Here is a 21351-nt window from a genome sequence, read left to right on the forward strand (position 1 = left end):
GTCATGCACTCGATAAAAGACAGAGGGCATCTCGATGAGGCTTTGTATGAAATTCAGGACCATGAGAAACAGAGTTATGAAATCAGCTTTTGTTTAACAATTCAGGAGGACAAACTAAGCTTTTTCTGATTCATTTTGACTTGAATGGAGTACCTGGACCAGCGGTGACATTGTGTTGGTGATAGAGTCAGCAGCAATGAGCAGGTCGTTCCTCAAATTCCTCCTTCGACCTTCAAAACAAAACAATAAAAGAGAAGTTATATTGTACCTTTATGTTTTAAGTCAAGAAAAGAAAAGATAACAATGCTCAGTTGAATGATTTCTGTGGGGAAAATCCTTCTATTTTGGTCTGCAACCAAATTTATCAAGTTCTTTGCTGACCCATACCATATCCTCAGATGGAGTGGAAGCTGTCCAGTAGTTTTTTTTGCCTTTGTTATCCTGCTAACGAACAGACAACCAAATTAAAACAAAACCTCCCTGGAGGGGATAGTACTTTTTTTTTCGTAGACGGCCTCTTTCATTTTAGTTAGTTTGTATCATAGCTCATGGTCAGCTGTTAATTTTGTTTATACTGTATACTGGATATTTTATCTTAATTTCTGGATACAGTGAGCAAGTGGACTCGAATTGTTCATCTTTATATACATGATTGAAACATATCTTGTTCTCAAATGTTTTGGTGGTAGCAGCCTCAAGTCTTCTACCTCTTCACTTTAACGACGCTTTAAAACCTGTTACAGCCGATAAGCAACACCAGCTGTTGATACACACTACTGACGTTAGCAGTCCTCCGCAATCACTCCCATTATAATGGAGTGTCATAATGTGCATCAAAGTCAATGTGCTATTGAGATTTCAGACCTGGTTTAAAGTATTTCTCCGTCAGTGTTGTGTTACAGTTATTCACACATAGCTTCATTCATTCAGTAATTTACACACACACACACACACACTAACACTCACACACACACTAACACACACCCACACACTTATAGTTTGCTTCCTCAGTGATTCTCTCACTATCAACGCTATCAATGCACATAACTTTCTGCAAATTTTTGTTAGAATTTGAGCATGTTAAAGCCCTCATTATATATTTTATATTACTATGTTATATTTGATATGTTACTATGTTATATGTTATTTTTGTATCTTGTATTGTCCGTCTACTGCGAAGATGTTGCCTGTCAGGTCATAAGATTGTCCCTGCTCTGATGACGCTAAGTTTTTGGTGCATGTACAATAAACTTTGATTTGATTTGATTTGAAAAAAGCCAATTCATTTGCCTGAAAATAATCCTGAGGGACTCACCTTGTCTACGTCTGTTCGGTGCTCGGGCCCTTATTATTTCCATTATTATTATTATTATAACAAACTAAATTTGAACAATTTACCAAACAAACTACAAACTTGACGTTTCCAAACATCCGTCGCTTTTGATGACGTCACGTCCAATCGACCCCAGTCAGTAATTCAGCGCGGAATTTCAAAACGTTTTTTGTCGCATGAACTTTCCGTTCCGTCTTTCATCCGGACTAAATAATACGGTACAGTAACTTAAGACATAGAAACTGCGTCATAAATTAACTGAGTTAATTCTATTTACGTTTTTTTTGTTATAGAAAATAGTGACGCAATCAAACAGCACCCGGGGTGATTGAAAGGTTAGCCTGAGCTGAATGTAACTGTCAGATAACAACAGACTATTTGTTGTGAGCTAGTTATTTAGCTAACGAGCTAATATGACGTGCGCTGCTAACAGGTGAACAGTTGAGTTTACTTTGAACGATGGAGGACGAGTCGTCTTGCTCTTCGGCGGCGCCCGGTGCCGGGGCGGTGTCTTTCCTCCAGAGGACCCTGCAGCGTTTATCATCCACGCAGTGTCTGAAGCTCGGGGCCGAGGAGGAGGCTCCGGTGGCTGTCGTTGCTCTGCAGAGGTACTTATCCGATCAGAGTGAGGGGCAGCAGGTCGAAACCTACACCTACGATGTGACTGTCACTGACGGAGCCTGGAGAGCCAAGTGCTTTCTCCACCCGGCTTTAAACCATCTGGTCACCAGCAACACCCTGAGGACCGGGGCGGACATCAGCATCACACAGTGCACCTTTGTGTACAACGAGAGGAGGCTGGGACACGGGTTCATCTCCATCGAGCGGCTCAGGTGCGTCGCAGAGAGATCCGTGGTCCTGCCCCGGGTGAGCGATGTCAGCTCGCTGCCCATGCTGATCAAACACGGCATGGAGGAGAGCGTGGTGCTGCAGAGCGACGTCCCCCTCCAGGTGAGCCGCAAACACTACCTGTGTCTGTGGAACAACGACGACCCGGAGGGAGACATGTGGAGCTCGGGTTCCCCCTCATCCGACACGGTGCTGGACGGTGAGATGCTGCTCGGTGGTGCCGCTGACACACACCGAGAGATCATCTGCATTTACGTGACTGAGGTGGTCAAATATCAAAGGATGCTTGACTCTGTGCCACTCCTGCAATAATTATTTGGCATGGTTAGAATAACAATCACAAGACATTATAGTTTATTAAATAAGATGATTATGTTTTATTTTATGGCCATACTTGGCAAAAACATGTTATAAACTCAAACCGCCCTCAGTAGCTCTGAACAGTCCCTTAATGAAACCACATTTAGATCCACTTGATGTAGTTTTTGATTTGCAACTGCACCAAATTTCACACGTTCATCAGTCTGCTAAACCTAACTGATTTAAAAAATAAAAAAAAACAAGATCCATGAATTGATTGTTGAAAAATATAGGACAACACCCTATTTCACAGCTTGAAAACACTTTCCTGGATCTGCTATTGATCCAGATTTTAATGGTTTGTTTCTTGGGTGATGCCCCACTCCGCCACATATTTCATGGAGATCGCCTCAATTGTTTTTGTGTAATCTTTATTACCGAAAATCCCACCAGCAAACATCTACCATCACAGTTTCTAACAACCCCAGGGGTTGTCATTAAACTGCCGCTGTATTTTTAAACATCTCTGAAAAATATATAAAATGTAGAAAATATAAACATACACATTCTTAAATGAATGATTGAGAACCAATGAGACAAATTGCATTTCACTCAGCTGAAACAATATTATACTCATTTAGGAAATAATTGTAACCCATTCAAGTTTTAAGACTTTGAAAAGACAAATTGTAAGCATTATTTTAAGGATTTAATATTCAGTTAAGATTATATATATCAACGATACATGGTATGAACACTTATATTGACTAAAAGATATTTCCTTAATCTGTCCCTCTCTCCAGTTAAAGCCTCGCCTTTACAAATAAATTGATCTTCCATGGCTTTAGCTGCCACGTTGCAGTAAAAATCCTGATGATGTTTTCTCTGCGATGTCTTTTTTTTTTCCAACAGTGTCCAAGATCACACTGCTTTCCAGTCTGGAGTCTGGCTTTAGAAGCTCATGGAATCCTCTGCCTCTCTTAGTGAAGGTTATACACAAATCCAGATTAAGATTCTACGGGAAGTTTGGTCTGAAGATTGAATACCCCTACCAGGTGAGTAGGAACCGTGGTGCTGCTGCGACAAAGTGAAGTTTGCTTTTTCTCATCTCATGCACTGTCTGTATATTTCAGGCATACTTTGAAGTTGCTGACCAGAGTGGCACCATGTCCCTTGTGCTTTGGAATGAACTTTGCCCAGAGTTTTACCAGAGGCTGAACGTGGGCACTGTGTTGTACCTTCAGAATTACACCCTGAAGCCGAGTTATCCAAACCGGTCACGGCCGCAAATGGACCATCACAGAATGAAGAGCTTTAACTCTATAGGTATGTGCTTAACCACTGATCACAGCTGGACGTTAATGTTTAGTAACACCACACTGTTTGTGTGAAAACATGACACAACTCTCGCTGAGCTGTAGTCAATTCGGGTCAACTTAGAGAATTTGTGTTGCTGTCCTGCTGCCTATGCCAGCATTTATCTTTCCTTCTGCAGGATTCAGCTTTATGGAAAAGTTAAAGTATTCCAAAAAACCTGTGTGAGGTTTAATGTATTCCAATGATTTCTGAAAGCAGTAGAGAACTACACACATACTGTTCACTTTGTCACACTGTCTGCATTTGTAGAAATCTGCCTCAACGCTCGCAACCCAGTGTCAATCATCACTGTGGTGTCTCCAAAAAGTGTGCTGCCTCAGTGGGGACTGCCGGAGGTCTCCTACCAGTTCACCACCAGGTAATGAAACTGTCTTGTTGCTCTATTGTCTTACCTTTGTCCTTCTTTATCCAGCACGCATTCTACTACTCTGTTAACTATAACTGTGGTTCTGCCTCGTGTTATGTTTGTGTCTCACAGGTCAGAGTTGGACAAATTAGCCAACAATTCTGCATGTGATGTCATCGGTTTGGTGACGTTTGTTGGTCGCGTTGAAAGAGTGAAGAGCAAAGGGAACAAGGGCAAGAGATGTTTATATTTATAACATTAAATGTAAATAATTTGTAAAGGCAGATTGATTATAATTCTGTTATTGGAAATTGACCACGTTCACTATTTAGGTCCAGAAAAATACTGGACGTACCGCTGGGTCCACGCTGTGGACGGGACGTCTGGTCATCCTTTTATCCTGGAGATTTTCTCCTCTTCTCAACCAGAGATCTTCAACTGTATATGCCCAAGTAAGTCACCTGGGCCTGTGTATCCGAAGGCTCGGCTGTCCGACTAAAAAGCAGCTTCGCTTACTTTGATTCATTCATTAATCATCATCATCTCTTCGACAGTGACCTACCTGGTTTGCACTCAGATGAGGGTTTGTCAAGTGGAAGGTTCATTGCCCTACCTCACCAGCAGCTGCGAGACAGAGACATTCATCACAGGTCAGTACAACCGTTACTAGAATGGCTCTGTGTAGAGCTCACACCTCCGCCAAGGCCACACAGTCCCCTTAGATCCTATCAGGCTGCACCAAATTTCACACACTCATAAAAATACATCCCCTGTTTTTTAGCTTTCTCTCAGTGAAAAACGAAAACAAATAACAACCTGATGATAAGTGCATGTGTTGGTCACTGCACTTGGAGCTGAGCTGTGTTTTGTTTGTGTCCACAACAGGCTACCACAAAGGTCAGCCATATGTGAGTCACCCCCAAGTGAAGAACTTCATCCAATGGACCAAAACTCTGAAGGACAACGTCGTCCTCCAGAAGACTGCTGTTGGCGGACATTACTGTTATCCTTGTCCCCCAAAGGTTTTCACCCAGTCATTGGCAGACGTCTCAGGTGAGGAGAGAAAACACAGAATGTCAAACATCTATTTTTCAGTTTCAGAGCATATTCATTCCAGAGGCCATTTATTTGACCTGCTTTGACTCTTGAAATGTGCCGACATGAAATGCTGAATCCTGCGTCAGTACTGAACCACAATGAGATTCACTCTGTTCTCGAGTGGGCGGCAGGAATCGAATAAAGTCTGGCTCAGCATTGTCCTACAGTCCCACCAAAAAAAACTGAGCAGTGTGTGGCCCAGATAAGTCAATTGTACTGTACACCCCTCATTCTGACTCCTAATCCATAGCTGCACGGAATCTTTATACATTGTGTTTGAATCTTATAAAGCTTTTCCTACAAGCCACTTATAAGAAGACAATTAATAGACGGTTCTGTCTTTAGAGAACAGAACTTTCTGTTTTTAAAATTCTGCATCTCACAGGGAAAGTGATTGGGTTTTATTTGTACATGGCACATTTTGCCATTTTGAAATCTTCTGTCTTCAGCTCAAGTTCCTCTGGTTGCTGTGGCCGACCTGAAGAGGGAGCTAGAGACCCTGCAATACAGGGAGCATAAAAAACTGGCAGTTCAAGGGCAGATCACATCGGTGAGGTACAGGACCACCCCAAAGATCCCAGACTCCCAAGTCACACAGGAGAAAGAGGTAAATAAAAAAATATTATTTCACACCAAGAAGTGACCTTTTAAAACTATAAAATTAATTAACTGGTTTCCTGCAGGTTCCTAGTGTTCCCACTGATGTGTGTGAACCAGACACACAGCAGCATCCCTCAGCAGCTGATCAGAGTTTGACGGACACTTCAACATCTCCCTCTGCCGAGACAATCTCAGCAATCAGAGGAAAAAGAAGAATTGAGACGAGGTAGTATTTGACCCCTGATTAAAAGGATTGTGAGTTTGATATTAAGTCACGTTTTAAACCTGAATTTAATTCAATAAATCAAATGTATCATTTGAAAATGTTTTCCAGAAAAGCCACGGGTTTGTCTTTGGATTGTGGTAGCACGCCATCAAAAAGGTACAAGAGATTCATGTGGTTTTGTTCATCAGTAAACTCATCTCAACCCTCCTGAACTCGTCTGTCTCTGCTCGTTCAGAACAGCCAGACGTCAGAGTGCAGAGGACAGACGAGAGGAGGAAGAAGAGGAGGCGGAACACAGACCATCATCGCTAAATCCAAATCAAGGCGAGATCCTGCAGCAACACCTTCTCCGCGTGGACCTTCTGCGATTTGAGACGGTCACGTTTTTGACTCTTTCTTTGTGTCTGTTTTCCACCAGACTTTGATGCTTTATACTGGGAAAGCAGCGGCTGGCCGAGTCAAAGAGAAGAAATGTCTGAGCATTTGTGTCGAGGTGGTTTTTACGAGGACAGCGTCTCTCAGAGGTTCACGTCTGATGCGAAGAACGTCCTCCTGCAGTGGAGTAACCTTCAGCCAACACACTGGTCGCCAGAGCAAAGTGCTAACCCTAACCCACTTGTGGTTTGTCGAGGATATTACCACGTGACGATATTGGGTAAAGCAGCAGTCTACTACAATTACTCTGATTTGTGATGCACAAGATGACCCCGCACTGAAAAACACATGCTCTTCGGTCTTGGTATAAATTCAATTTCACACTCTGTGTCAGAACATCCTCTCGCTCCCTAAAATAAACTCTGAATCACTTGGATGATGCAGGCAGCATCTCTGTCTTATGATTATCTGACCCAAGAGGGGAAAATCTGCTGTCGTACAGTGCCTTACATAAGTATTCACCCCCCTTGGACTTTTTCCCATTATGTACTGTTACTAACTGGAATTCAAATAGACTTAAATAAACTTTTTCTCGTTTGATCAACAAAACATGCATAGTACTTTGGAGGTGCAAAATAAATTTTTTTGTGACACAAACAATAATGAGAATAAAAAAGTTGACATCTGTTGGGTGCATAAGTATTCACCCCCCTGTGTCAATACTTGGTAGAACCCCCTTTCGCTGCAATTACAGCTGCAAGTCTTTTGGGGTATGTCTCTACCAGCTTTGCACATCTAGAGATGGAAAGGTTTGTCCATTCTTCTTGGCAAAAAAGATGAAGCTCAGTCAGATTGGATGGAGACCGTCTGTGAGCCGCAATCTTCAAGTCTTGCCATAGATTCTCTATTGGATTGAGGTCTGGGCCTTGACTGGGCCATTTTAAGACATGATCCAAACCATTCCTTTGTAGCTCTGGCTGTATGTTTAGGGTCATTGTCCTGCTGGAAGAGGAACCTCCGCCCCAGTCTCAAGTCTTTTGCAGACTGCAAAACCGGCTTCTGGCAAACTCCAAACGGGATTTTTTATGGATCCCTTTCAACAATGGCTTTCTTCTTGCCACTCTTCCATAAATGCCAGATTTGTGGAGTAGACGACTAATAGTTGTCCTGTGGACAGATTCTCCCACCTCAGCTGTGGATCTCTGCTGCTCCTCCAGAGTAACCATGGGCCTCCTGGTTGCTTCTCTGATTAATTTTCTCCGACTCTTCAGTTTGGGTGGACGGCCTCCTCTTGGTAGGTTTGCGGTTGTGCCATATTCTTTCCATTTTCTTATGATGGATTTTATGGTGCTCAGAGAGATGTTCAAAGCTCTGGATTTTTTTATAACCTAACCCTGCTTCATATTTCTCCACAACTTTATCCCTGACCTGTTTGGTGAGCTCCTTGGTCTTCAAGATGCTGTTTGTTCAGTAATGATCTATAACAAACTCTGAGTCCGTCACAGAACAGGTGTATTTATACTGAGATTAAATTGCAGACAGGTGGACCCTATTTACTAATTATGTGACTTGCAAATATGACTTGTGAATGCAATTGGTCGCACCAGATCTTTGTTAGGGGTTTCACAGTAAAGGGGGTGAATACATATGCACTCAACACTTTTCAGATTTTTATTTGTAAATAATTGTGAAATCCATGTAATATTTCCCCCCACTCTCAAATGATGCACTATTTTGTGTTGGTCCATTACATAAACTCACGATGAAATACATTTTAATCTGTGGTTATACCATGACAAAATGTAGAAAAGTCCAAAGGGGGTGAATACTTATGCAAGGCACTGTAGTCATTGAGCACTGACCTTTCATGTTTTGAGTTAAATATTTGCTGGCTTTTAGAATCATGAGTTGCCAACACATTTCAGGGAGGGCCAATTCTCAAGCCTGCTTTCAGGAAGGACTGAAAATTAACATTTTAGAAAATGACCTTAGTTGTAATGTTATTAGGTTGTCGAGCTAAAACAAAGATTATTAAAATCAGTTTTCTAAACTTCTCTTTATTTCTTCTTCTAAATCTTCGTGGCAGGCATCAACAAACAGATAGCAGTCGATGCTGCATATTTTCCTGTTGTGAGTGCAGATGAGCCCAGGGCTGTGGGTCTTCCTCAGGATCCCCATGGCAACACAATGCTGTCCTGCCTTGCTTCAGGCTTCCTCTGTCCTCTCAGTGACACAGAGAACCAAAGTGATTCAGCTCTTCCCCAGCCAGGTAGGCCAGGATCAGAACCAGCTCAGGAAACGGTCGCTACATCCCAGAGCTGTCCAGTTGTCAATGTGTTTTTTTTTTTATGTGTGTCTTGCAGAGGAGATCTTGGAGAGTGCCGGTGAGCTGGAGGATAAACATGTCGTGTGTATTCTGGACCTTTGTCATCTGGGTGGAGAAGCGGTGGAAGTTGTGATCAACAAGATCTACAGAGTTTCGGAGGTTGCTCACAACTAACAGCTCCACAAGAACAAGTGTTAACCACTGTGGTACTTTAAAATCACATCAGCAGAAAGTTACTTTGTCAGAATCATAACCTTCACTTGTTTTAGACCCAACTTCAACTTGATAATTTATAAATGCTCCTGTAACACATGTACAGTAAATGTCACAAGATTTTGTAGATCGTGAAATATTTTATAATCTAATGTTGGTCTGTAAAATACAAATTAATTTTTTAACCTTCAGAATTCAGCTGTATATTTACTGTGAATGACAGATAAATAAATACAGGCAGTGTCAGTTTGTAAAAAACCTGTGAGTTTCACTTCTTTGACCAGGAAACATTCATTCATTTTTACAAAGGAACTGTATTTTGATTGGCTGCCGTTACATGAATCTCCAAATTATATCCATATATTATCCAAAAATAAAATCATGTCAAAGATATTCTAGGTACAAAGCTCTTCCTCAGACTTCTGATATAAAAAGAGTCGCCATCTTAGATAACCACAATGAATTTTAACAAATCACTTGTAATGCAGAATATATACATATCATAGTAGATAGAAAAATACTGTAAAAAATATATACCCATAACATTTAAGTTGCATCAATAGTAGCCGTAAATACTAACTATTAGAGGCGTCTCTATTTGGGTACATGTTAAAATAGGGAGTTACACCATAGATCAACATTTAGGTGGATTTATAGAGAAATATTTGGAGAAAGGGATAGGGTTAGGGTTATCAAGAGAAAACATACATGAATCATCGATGGAGGCAGTAAAATCACAGGAATGGTCTAATATGAAAGTATTTAATTAAATCTTTTGAGAGAAAAATCCAAAAAAGTTCACGTACGTGATATTTTTGCAAAGTCTCAATACTCATGTTACTATGTTGTTGTGGAATACAAGCTTTTACAGATTCTATTGGTTTTCCCTTTGTATGCCAGTTCATATGGACTATGTTTCTATATTATAGAATATATATTTTATATTCCATATTGATGATACATCTTGCGATTTGTAATGAATGGATTGTGGGTACTTAAGATCGCGACTCTGTTCTTTACCAGAAGTCTGAGGAAAAGCCTTGGTGCTTGACACGTCACCGGTAAATAAATTCTACAACGGGACTTTTGGAGGTGAGGATTGTTTTATATTTTTTTGGTAGCCAGTAATTAAGGTCTAAATAACTTAACAAATTCCTTAATGAAAAAACATATAATTCTCTGAGAAGTGTTGAAAATCACATCTGCTGGTATCATTCTTCATTGATTGATTCACTTTTCTCCAGTGGAAATATTCCTGCATTAAGAACACACCGCTGAGAAACACACTTGTACATGATTCATTTGCTCTGTAAACAGTTTGCCCAGAATAACAATACATATGTTTAAAATATTTATTTTCAATTTATTTCACAATATCCAGGTTGATTTATAAATAATTCAATATAATATAATATCAAGATATTTTAGAATGTAAACTTAATTTGTTAATTTCTTTAAAAACAATATTAACAATATTTTTAAAGCTTATTTTGTTGGTAAACAGAAAGAAAACAAGCCGTACAAGTGACTGTGCAACACCAACTCGAACTCGCAAAAAAGCCTCACCTCCTCTAATAAGACACTTCATTATCTGTTACAAAATTACTTTAATTTTTAAAATCATGTAACATACATATGTAATCTATTAGACATATAAAATAAACAACTATGTAGTCTAAACTTTTTTTTACATTCTATTATACAATATATTCAATCTTTGTTTCTGTAGGGAAACAACAGAAATGGCTGTGTACCAGGTGTGTTTTGTTCATGTCCTGGCAAATCTCACCCAGAGAGCGCTGATCTGAGTCAGTCACTGTTTTACAAATCAGAAAAAAGTACAAGTTTAAATGTGACTTAATAAACCACATGCCCTCGAAGGACATACACTCGATGTAAAGCCCATGAAGAAGAAAAGCTGACAGTTTGAGGAAAGACAAATAAAATTATATGTTCAGCAGCAACAGATAAACAGAGAATTTAACTCAAAGAATAACTGTCATTACGGAGCAGAGGGATTATTTACAATTCACACCAAAAAAAAATAAAAGCTCATCCAAACATTCTGGTGATTTGTCCAAAGCAAAAATAATTTAACCCACAGCTGGAGCACAATGCACTGTGTTTAATGAGTAGAACTGAAGTCGCCCACCTTAGCATGGCAAAACAAACAAATATATAGTTATACTGACATGGACTGAAAATTGGATCTGGTGTGTGACTATGGAAAAACAACCTCAAGGAGAAATCTTTACTTGCACTTCCCGAAAGGTTGATAAATATCTTGAAATAATGAATGAAAACAGAACTATAGTCGTCTACGGCACCTCTTAGTCGCTGGCTACGGGTACGTCACTTTATTGTTTCTATATTCAAACATGAGAAAGTTTGGAGACTTATGACGAGAGACTGACGAGAGACTGACGCTTAAAATATAATTTCATGACTGTTTACTCTTTATCTTAGAAAAGACTGAAACCGATTTAACTGAAAGCACAAACGACTTCAGTCGCTCATGGCTGAATTACCCTTTTTAAGGACGCAGCTGTTTTTGATCACCACACAGCTGCTGCTGCTCTAAAAGTGTCTGAAATTCTGCTTGATGAGGACGTAAAGATTAAGATTCTGAATTTTATTTCTTTTTTTCTCTCCATTGGTTTTCATTGGCCGTGATGTTTCTGAGGCTAACGCTGCGCCACAATCCCATGCAGACCAAGTCCTGTGTAATCCTCGCGATCGTAGCCTTCGGTGGACACGCGCTGTACCTTTTCAAATAAAGATACCGCTTGTATCGGCTGCTGAGGGAATGTTTCAATTTCATAAAAAAAATATTTCCATATAATTTACATGGTACAATGGCTCATTATACACTTCTATATACATCGTACATCTGCTCTGAAAAATTCAAACAGTATAAATTAACATTCTTTTTCTTTCCAAAATGACATTGCACATGGGAAGTGTGAAACTGCACTAAACATACACACAGAGTTTTATGACCTCTGAGATTTATCGTCCAATGTGAACATCGTCGGTCTTGAATGGGGCCAATTTGAATCAAGTGTGTCTGCTGAAACTATCCGAGAGCCACGGAAGCATATTGCATCTAACATTTTCTACTTTCATGAGATATTTTTTTTGCTATTTTACTGAATTATGTTTTCACGAGAAAACAGTCTGCCCCAGTTTTCACAAGAAAAACAAATCAGCTCTCGTTAGTTTCCTAAAAACAGAGCAGATCGATTTTTGTCACGACAACAGAAAATTATCTTGTAAATAAAAAAGAAAAGAGCTGGAATTTTTTTTTAAGTGAATTCAATATGCACCTGTAGGGAACTAAAATGTAACACAAATTTAAAGGTAGAAGATGGCTATACATAATCATAAAGTCAGACTCTGACACAGACAGGTCCTGCACAGTAAAATCTTACAAGTAGTGTGTGATTGTCATTGCAGAAAGAGAGGCACATACGTTTTCTTCCCTGACAGTGTTCAACTGCAAATCTGGCTCCACCGAACCCCTCCTGACCTCCTTCTGTTACAACTGTCACCTCAGCACATCAACCTGTATCTTTCCTCCTCTCTCAAACACTAACAACTCAGGAGATTGTCTCTCACAGCACAGTGTGTAAAGAACGAGATCTTGACGTGCAGACAGAACAGACTCCGCAAATCACCCGATGCTCGGTACTTCAACATAAAGACAAATTTAGTGTTTTTGTTGTATTATATTTCACAAAGAGGCACATTGAAGGTGGCCTTGTTTCCAAAGTAAATGAAATATCTGCTCTTTTTTCCCAATGAGATCACAATCATAGCAGGAAGCAGTGCGTTATTCACCTGTCAATGAGCCCAGCTTCTCAACAAAATGTCATGATTTCATGCGTTTGAACTCATGCGATCAAATGACCGGACTTAAACAAACAGAGATATCACAGCCGGCAGAAAATCTCCTCTCACTGTTTCTCAGATGCTCGTTGCAGCAGTTTGCTGCATCGTTGGAAACACACAGATCAGAGGTGGTGAACTCTTCTCGTAAGGACATGATGGGGTGAGACACTTTGACCAGTGTTGACCTTATAATGTCTGTATGAACATAAAATCTATATAAAACTAGTTTCTTATCTGAAATATTTTTTTCAAATATATCTCTAATAAATAAAACATGAACTCTATTCATTAGGGTCAAACTGCACCACCGATGCGCCACGGTTAAAGGCACACAATATTCCCCCCCCCCCATTCCGAGCTTTGCCATTATTCTCTGTGAAAAGTGGTGTGATAGTCGTAACACTCCAGATTGAGGCTTTAAAAATCTAGATAGACCTTTCTAGTTATTGGGGGATCTCCCCTTCCCCCAGATTCCCAGTGTAGCATGTTACATCCGATTACACCTTATGTTAGTTATGATCGTCGTCTCATTACTGCATGTGCCACAATCATATAGCTGTAAAGCTCCTCGCCACAAACATTCATGCAAACAAATCTTTGCTTGATGGGACAAAATGTAACTTCCTCATGAGATGAAGCATTTTCATTGGAGCTAAAGATCTGACCAGTTGGGATATTAGGTTACTGGGGAGGGGGTGTCAAGCTTTAGGTTTGAAAACTAATCTCACTGATAAACCATTATTAGATATAAAAATAGAATATTATTTCATGGGTAAAAATAAATATTCTACTTCAGGGTGGTGGTGGTACAAAGTGCAAACTGACACTAAGGAGGAAACTCTCTTGTGTTAGATGAAAACGTCCACATGTAAACATGTGAAAATTGTGTCTTCTTGAGAGCTTTGATAATCCACGTGTTCCAGCGGCGTCACTGACTGACGCCTGAGCGTGAAGTGAGCTCAGCCCCTCAGGCTGACGGCTGGGGCTGACGTCAGGTCAGTGCAGCTTCTGCTTGGGGTTTTCATCGCTCCACTCCTTCCTCTGAACAGGCAGCTTCACATCAAAAGGGTCACTACCAGCGATCTTCCACTTTCAAGCATTTCTCTTGAACATGACGTCAAGTTTGACTTCAAATGCCACAGCTTGCTGCTGCCAACATGGCGACGACACAGAGGGAGACCTCCGCTATGACAGAGTCCACAGCGCTACCGGGTCAGCATATTTCGGAAGTCTGAAACACTGCCTGTCTGGTTTTGGGAATGTTGGTACTGCCTTTGCTGCTGTTGCTGCTGTGCTTGCGGCTGCTGCTGGATGTATCCCACAGTGCTTTGCTGTGGAACGTTAGTGGCGTGTAAGAATGTTGGAGTAGAACCACCATGGACCAGTCCTTGAGTCATCTGTGGACGCAAAAGAGAATGTAACAAAATTGTATATAATAATAATATTCATTTAATAATATGTTACTTCATCTTAATTCTAAGCCACTGCGACTGTTGGCTAATTAATTAATAGCTACATTATTTTGTGAATGCTCTTCAGTCCCTTCTAAGTAAATCCTTAAAATAAATGAAGCCCTGAGACACGGTTGTTTTCCTTATGGCACCTGGTAAAACACACCTTTGTGATCAATGGAGCTTCATGATGTTCATGATAAAATAATTCAGACATGATTTGATCTGAATAAATTATTTTAAGAACTTATGACAAGTTTTTAAAAAAAAAAAGGGTTTCTGAAGGAGGATTTAGATGCAGTTTAATGCCTATATTTAATATTATTCAATAAATAAATGGCCTGTGCATCAATTTACCAAAACCCATCACAGAAAATGAAGTCTAACATATGTCAGTAGAAACTAAAACACACAGTGGCTGCTAATACTGCATCGCTACACATAGCGGGTTGTCGCCATACCTGAAAGAACTGCTGTGGCTGTTGTAGCTGAAGGGAGTGTTGGGAGGCCTGAGGCTGAGTGTTGTAGGTTGACTGAGGCTGTGGTGGGATGAAACTGTTGTGTGGGAACATGATGGGTGACGTGAAGACCGGGGAGGGAACAAGGACGGCGTTGCAGTTGACCTGTTGCATGGAGAACGACGGGGCGATGATCTGCTGCTCCAAGGTGTATCTGCACAGAGGGCACAAAGAAGAGCTCAAGCACAATGTGATGTTTTACCACACAAACAGACCACTGTGTGTGTGTGTGTTTGTGTGTGTGTGTGTGTGTGTGTGTGTCTGTGCAGTTCTCACATGGTTTGGGAGATGCCCATGTTGCACTGGGGAGGCTGTGAAGTGACACTGCTAGTGGGAACCAGTGTCTGCATTGGTTGGTTGAGAAGCATGCTGCACAAAATTAAATGTGTTACTAGAAGATCTCAGTTCATATATTGGAAGTAAAAACTCAAATCAGGATGTCAAAAAGAATGAGGTCATCACATTCAACTTTTAGTCTTAAAAGCATCAAGCATTTGCCTGCATCTTAGCAGAAATGATTTGGAGCCGCACTTATATTTCTAATTATAATAATTAGAACACACACATACACACTCCAGAAACAAAAGTAAGTACCTCATGAAAAGAAAAATATGTTGCAGCATTTTAAGTGTCGGCATATCAGAGTTTGGAACGTATGTACTGTACATGTCCTGTCGGCCCTGTCGGGCTGGAATAAAACTTTTATTCTACCAAAAAGGTATCTGCTTTTTTTTCTTTCTTATATCTCTACCTCACGATGCAGTTCTTAAATCTGATTGTATAACTGATGTCCGCCATACTGTCTGTACCACCTGGGAATTTGACTGGAAACTGTGTGTCTTTTTCCCCCTCTTTGTTTATATTCTCACCGTAGTTGTCCATCTGGGTTGAAATCGTTTTCTGTGTGTCTTTGGTTTGCGTCCTGCAGAGGCCGCGTGTTACTCGGCGAGAACATCATGGGGTTGCTGTAGAAGGGCATCGTCAGACTCGTATTCGGCTGCACGGGCAGACTCACTGCCTGCACTTGCCCGCCCCGCGCAGTTCTCTGCTGGACCTGCGATGAGATAACACAGCAGCATATAAAAACAGTAGAATCCAGCTGTAACATTTCATGCTTTTTGATTATGCTCATACATCCTTCCTGTATGAAAGCGGATTGTATGAAATAATTATTAAGTTCCACCCATCACTTGAAAATTGAGGTTTTCATGTTCTCTTCTGTATTTTCGCTACAACGCAAACAAGCTGCAGAAAAAGAAACTGGATATGAAGCTACCGCCTGCTGCTGCTGTTGTTGTGGTGTTTGTATCTTTCGATAACCGACTGCTCCAGGGCTGAACCATAACATTTACCCCCGTTGTGCCTGAAGTAGGTTGTGAAACGCCACTTGCTAATTATTGCACGTATTCTGATTCGTTTTTTAAACAGCTGTGTTTTAACACATCTTGTGTTTTTTCAGGTTTTCATGATCACCTGTGTTGAGGGAGAGCTGTTCTCTCTCAGGAGTGAGTGAGGGGACGAGCTGTGGGCCCCGCAGGCTGGTGGTTTTGGGTGGCCTGAGATCTGCCTGATCACCCCTGACGGGCACTGCTGGGCCGGCCTGCCCAGGCCCTGCTGCTGAGGCTGCTGCTGGGCTGGGCCAAAGTCCTCGTGGACAGGCTGCTGTAACAGCATCTAACAAATCCACGTACACAGAAAATATTAATTTATCCTTACTTCACTTTAACAGTGATTTTTGTTGAAATAGTATGTTTATTATAAAGAGAAACAACGCTCAAATACTATTCTTATATAATTGTTGAGTGTTCAGTCTGTTTAAGCTCACAGCAGTATGTCTATATTGCCTTCAGTTTATTCATAATTGGTCGAGGTAACACGCTGGTAACTGGTCATATGTGGCCTGGATAATAGGTGTTTGCGTTTCAAATCACAGCTCATCTCTTGTCATCTTCACACCCGAGAGGCAATGATACTAAACAAAGAGACAACTCATCTTTATTAAACAAACATTACAACACGACAGAAGAATCTCTTCTCTGTGCGCGCTATGTAGGTCATGTAGTGGTTAGGGCGCTCGGAGCTGAGCTTGTTAGTGCTGGCTTCTTGGTGGGGCCATTCCAACATTGCAGTGTGAAGTTAGGCAACATGGGCCCATGATGTGATGGTGACTTTTCCAAAAAGCTCACATACACTTCTCTGATCATTTATATGTTAGATGTAAGTCTGTGGCTAAAAATAAATATGACTTAATACGTAATTACATAGACACAATACCTTATTTGACATTTACTTTGTTTCTGTCTAAGAGTTACCTGGAGGTTAGCCAAGTGAAGCTTTTCCTTAATGTCATGCAACTCTTGCTGCTGTGTCTTAATGTCAGCCTGCAGAATTCGGGTCCTCTCCTCCAGCTGCTCCTTCAGCTGGTTCATCACTCCGAGCTGAGGCTGCTGCAGCGGATACATGGGCAACTGCGGATGAGGCTGCTGCTGTGTTTGCTGTTGCTGGAGAGACATGATCCAAAAAATCAACTGGGAATGAGCTGACAGTTTTGTTTTGTACAGCAGCTGTGTCCTATTATTTTGTATTACAGAGAAAGTAACTACATAAGCAGACAGTGATTTGTCAATACTCGTATAATAATGGTACATTCTCGTGATGAGGAAAGCACATCAGACCTTTTAATTTGAAACTGCCATAGACTGTATGTTAAAGGGATTGTTCACCTAAAACAATTCCGGAGCTTCCAGACACTTGGATGACAGCACGTGAGAAAGATCAATTTTTCGGTGAATTATCCCTTTAAGATGGACAAAATAATGGCTCAGAAAAATTGCTGAAGTATAGGCCTTCTCCATGTTAGTCGCTGGAACATGGGCCAAATAAAAAAGTCAAAACACATGTATGATTAGGGTTGCAAAGGGGTGGACAAATTTTGGTAAATTTCCAGAGACTTTCCGGAATCTTTCCATGGGATTATTAAACTCGGGAATTTGGGGAATTTGGAAAAATACGCAAATTAAAACGCTGAGCAATAAAAACATAATTCAAAACTCTATTTTAAAGATGTATTGAATGCAGCACACCCTGCACGTTGAAATTCAACCCTGCACTGTGCATTCTCCATCACATGCGCAGATAATTGCCAGCATCCTGCACACTACAGCAGGGCTATTGAGGCCTGCTGTAGTGTGCAGGACTAGTCAGGTAAGTTTCGATGATATTACAGGGGAAAATATATTAGCATGCTGATTGAGGACTGATCATCTGTCCATCTAGCCTCTTTCTATTCATTTATCCATCAATTGTAAAATATTTTTAAAGACGATTCCAATTGTTTGGCCAATTCCACGTGCACTATGTGTGGAGACATTTCACCCCAGCCAATTTAGAAGGAAAGGCTGTGTACATTTGCAAATACTGTGGAAAGACCTATGTTAAGAATGACACAAAGATGCAGAAGCATATAGTCAAGTGCCCAAAGTTTACTCAGGGCTCAAATCAGCCTATGACAAAACAAAATGTTTATGTTTATGTCTGTATATGACAAGGTAAATACAGTTAGTATAAATTACCCCAAAATTTCCATTAATTCCCGTGGAAAGTTTCCAACTTTGAAAATTCCTGGAAATTTGGCAACCCTATGTATGATAAAGAAATAATAGATAACCCTTCCATCTTAGGTAAATTACATCTTCAGCACAAGATGTGTTCTCATTTGCAATATTTTGGCTTCGTTTCAGGATAGTGCGAGGAACTGGAGACGAGTTCTATATACAGTCTATGGAAACTGCTCTTCTATCACAACAATATACAAGCACAAATGTGTGGGAAGCAACAGCCAAAAAACATAAAGAAGATATAATCTTGATAATTATTTCTTTTTTAACTGTGTCTGACCAAGCAACAAATGAAGACATGCAGCAGCAACAGTCAGTACAGTAAGACATTGGAATAAACAGAACAGAGGAAGGCAAAAGGGCAGGAGAGGAATTCTAGACACTGACCATTGCGGAGTGCTTGCTGCAGGTAGGAGACAGGGGGAGGCTCATTTGGGGGGCGAGGTCAAAGGAATTTTGTCTTTGTGCCAAATTCTACAAGAGGGGAAATGACAAAGTTTTACAATCCAGCACACTCTCTGACATGATATCGCGCCAACTTGGGTGCGGCTGTTTTTCACGGAGCATTTTTATCTCCAAAGACACGGAAACGTTGAATAAACTGACCTTTGAACTACTAGGCTGGAGTCTGGCAGAAGTCTTCTCCGTCCCAATGGAAGCCGACTGCCACGATGGTGTGCAGGCCTCTGTGTAGGAGTTAGCTGTTGCAGAAGAGACAGGCCACTGCTCAGTTAGATTGTAATCAGTGTTCTTCTCTTCTCTGTTAACTGATAACCACAACACTGGTAAGTTATATACAAGGTCTTGATGCTCTAGATACAGTTTCTTATGCATTACTTATCTTTCCAGCGTTTGCTGGTCAGTGCCAGACACAGCTCTATCGTTAAACGTTTTTTACGAACTTATTGGCTGCAAATAAATACTAGAATTAGCACCTTGTGGTTGTCTGCCTCTGCCAACCAGTCAAGTTACAATCTTCCCTTCTATTTTTGAGTTATGTCGTTGAATAAGGGCCAGAGAAGTATTTTTGCTGAATATTTTGATGCCAGTGAATTTCAACTTTGACCATTTGGACATATAATTCTTTCACTTCATTATTTAATCTATTTAGAAATGTGTTTTAAATTCTGTCAATCACAAAATTAATATTACACTTATTGGCCCAATCTATCTTTTGTGAGATTTATTCAGTTCTATTTCTATCTCTTCCACTTTACCTCCAAGTGAACGTTTGAGCCAAGTTTGCAGAAACTCCCTGAAGGTGTTCTTGACATTTCGCATTCATGAGACTAGGATGGACAGAATGACAACCCAAAAACAAAGCTACCAGCTGCTGCTGAGGCATAACAACTGGATGAAATGGGAAATAGGTTGTATAACTTTCAGGAAGGAAACACTGTGCTACATAATGCTTATTAATATTTAACTCTACAGTCTTTCCTCTTTCAAAATACTTCTGTCTCGTCCTGAACAGAATATCCACAGATAAAGCCAGAACCACTTATAAATTGCCTTTGATTGCCACAGAATTCTGCCTCTGACTGAGCCCACAAGCTGTGATTCATTCATTCATTTTTGTCAATGTAGCCGACGCAAAATGAGCAAGCAAAGAAAAATTATTGACAAACGCATTATTCTCAGAGATGTAGTTTGAAAAACTATATTTGAAAACAATGAAACACTGACAATAGGTGAAGGGAAGATAACAATAGCAACTGTGACGAATCTGCTGCTGTGTATTAATCATGAATATGCAGATGGCGTTTAGTCCATTAAACGGTGGGAGAAAGAGCAGGCGAAGTCAGAGAGACTGGAGGCTCGAAAAAATAGGCCACAGTAAAGTGAACCTTGGAAAAACATTTTAATCATAGATGCATCGTCATCCACATATATAACAGTGGGTGTTTTATTAACCTATAATCTGTTTGTTGAAGAGGTTTTAATCTGAACACAAGATCTTTTCAGATTAAAATACAAAGGCTGACCTTTTTTTATTTTCTTACATTTTTTTCTGCCAAATGTAAATGACGGTGTATCCATACAGGAGCAGGCTAACTGCAAATATTGACCCGCTGTTGGGCGAGTTAGCACTTTAGGTAGCAGAGGATGACTCACATGCAGAGTCTGACAGCGCTGTGTGGGAGGACTTCCGGGAGCTGTGGGAGGATACCGAACGTGCACCACTGTTTTTGTCCCGTGTAGGGTCCAGTGTGGAGCAGATGTCCAAGTACAGCTCCTGAGCCTAGAACACAGAGCCAGGTTTAAAACAGAGGGTCAGGTATAAGGCTTGGTCCTTGGAGGCCTCACAGACTGTATGTACAGTAAAAGGGGTCTTGATACTTTACCTTCACAGAGGAGGGAGCTATCTCAGGTGGAGAGATCTCTTCAAGGCCAAACGCTCTCCTCCTTTCAGCTCGCACTTCAGCATAGCTGAATCACAGCAGATAAAAACACCATGAGTGACAGGTGTAGATCGACCGCGCCTAAATCTAAAACCACCGCTATCGTTGCCAAAACAGCCGATGACCTACACGCAGACTTGGCACACGTCAAGGATACCCCAGGGTAAAATAATCAGTTTTACCTGACGACAGTGTGAGTGCAGACAATGAACTCAGGCTTGGAGTTCCACTGGTGGTAGGTGATGTAGTAGTGAGTCTGCAACCAAATCCACTGCTGCCCTTTGGTCAGGAAGCGATAGTAACACGATTTACCTTTTCCAAACTGCATCACTTAGAGGAGAAAAAAGAAGACACACATCAGAGACATGTTCAGGCATCACATGTCTTTGCACCAGTACAGTGAATTTATGTATGTTAACTTTAACCTCT

The 21351-nt window shown here is 40.8% G+C and overlaps 2 protein-coding genes across 4 annotated transcripts in view; one reads left to right on the top strand and one right to left on the bottom strand.

Moving 5' to 3' along the window:
- Window positions 1–1497: 1497 nt before the first annotated feature.
- On the top strand, window positions 1498–9315 carry radx (RPA1 related single stranded DNA binding protein). Its single transcript, XM_062405415.1, has 15 exons — window positions 1498–2381; window positions 3395–3537; window positions 3616–3808; window positions 4109–4217; window positions 4338–4438; window positions 4538–4657; window positions 4760–4855; window positions 5091–5258; window positions 5753–5910; window positions 5987–6129; window positions 6238–6285; window positions 6365–6453; window positions 6548–6784; window positions 8591–8773; window positions 8868–9315. The coding sequence occupies exons 1-15, from the start codon at window positions 1793–1795 to the stop codon at window positions 9002–9004; spliced, it is 2514 nt and encodes an 837-aa protein (XP_062261399.1). The 5' UTR covers window positions 1498–1792; the 3' UTR covers window positions 9005–9315.
- Window positions 9316–10630: 1315 nt separating this feature from the next.
- npas2 (neuronal PAS domain protein 2) overlaps window positions 10631–21351 on the bottom strand; it is a 39321-nt gene continuing 28600 nt past the window's right edge. For 2 of the 3 annotated variants that reach the window (XM_062405413.1, XM_062405412.1), the window contains exons 12-22: window positions 21105–21252; window positions 20866–20950; window positions 20636–20762; window positions 19127–19221; window positions 18908–18994; window positions 17216–17404; window positions 16377–16577; window positions 15773–15957; window positions 15180–15272; window positions 14847–15057; window positions 10631–14331 (exon numbers count right to left, since the gene is read on the bottom strand). In XM_062405413.1, coding sequence (XP_062261397.1) covers window positions 14140–14331; window positions 14847–15057; window positions 15180–15272; window positions 15773–15957; window positions 16377–16577; window positions 17216–17404; window positions 18908–18994; window positions 19127–19221; window positions 20636–20762; window positions 20866–20950; window positions 21105–21252 — 1613 coding nt within the window. In that variant the 3' untranslated portion in view covers window positions 10631–14139. The remainder of the gene's footprint in view (window positions 14332–14846; window positions 15058–15179; window positions 15273–15772; window positions 15958–16376; window positions 16578–17215; window positions 17405–18907; window positions 18995–19126; window positions 19222–20635; window positions 20763–20865; window positions 20951–21104; window positions 21253–21351) is intronic. The other variant, XM_062405414.1, reaches the window with a different exon arrangement.

Source organism: Platichthys flesus, chromosome 15, assembly GCF_949316205.1.
Source record: "Platichthys flesus chromosome 15, fPlaFle2.1, whole genome shotgun sequence".
NCBI lineage: Eukaryota > Metazoa > Chordata > Actinopteri > Pleuronectiformes > Pleuronectidae > Platichthys > Platichthys flesus.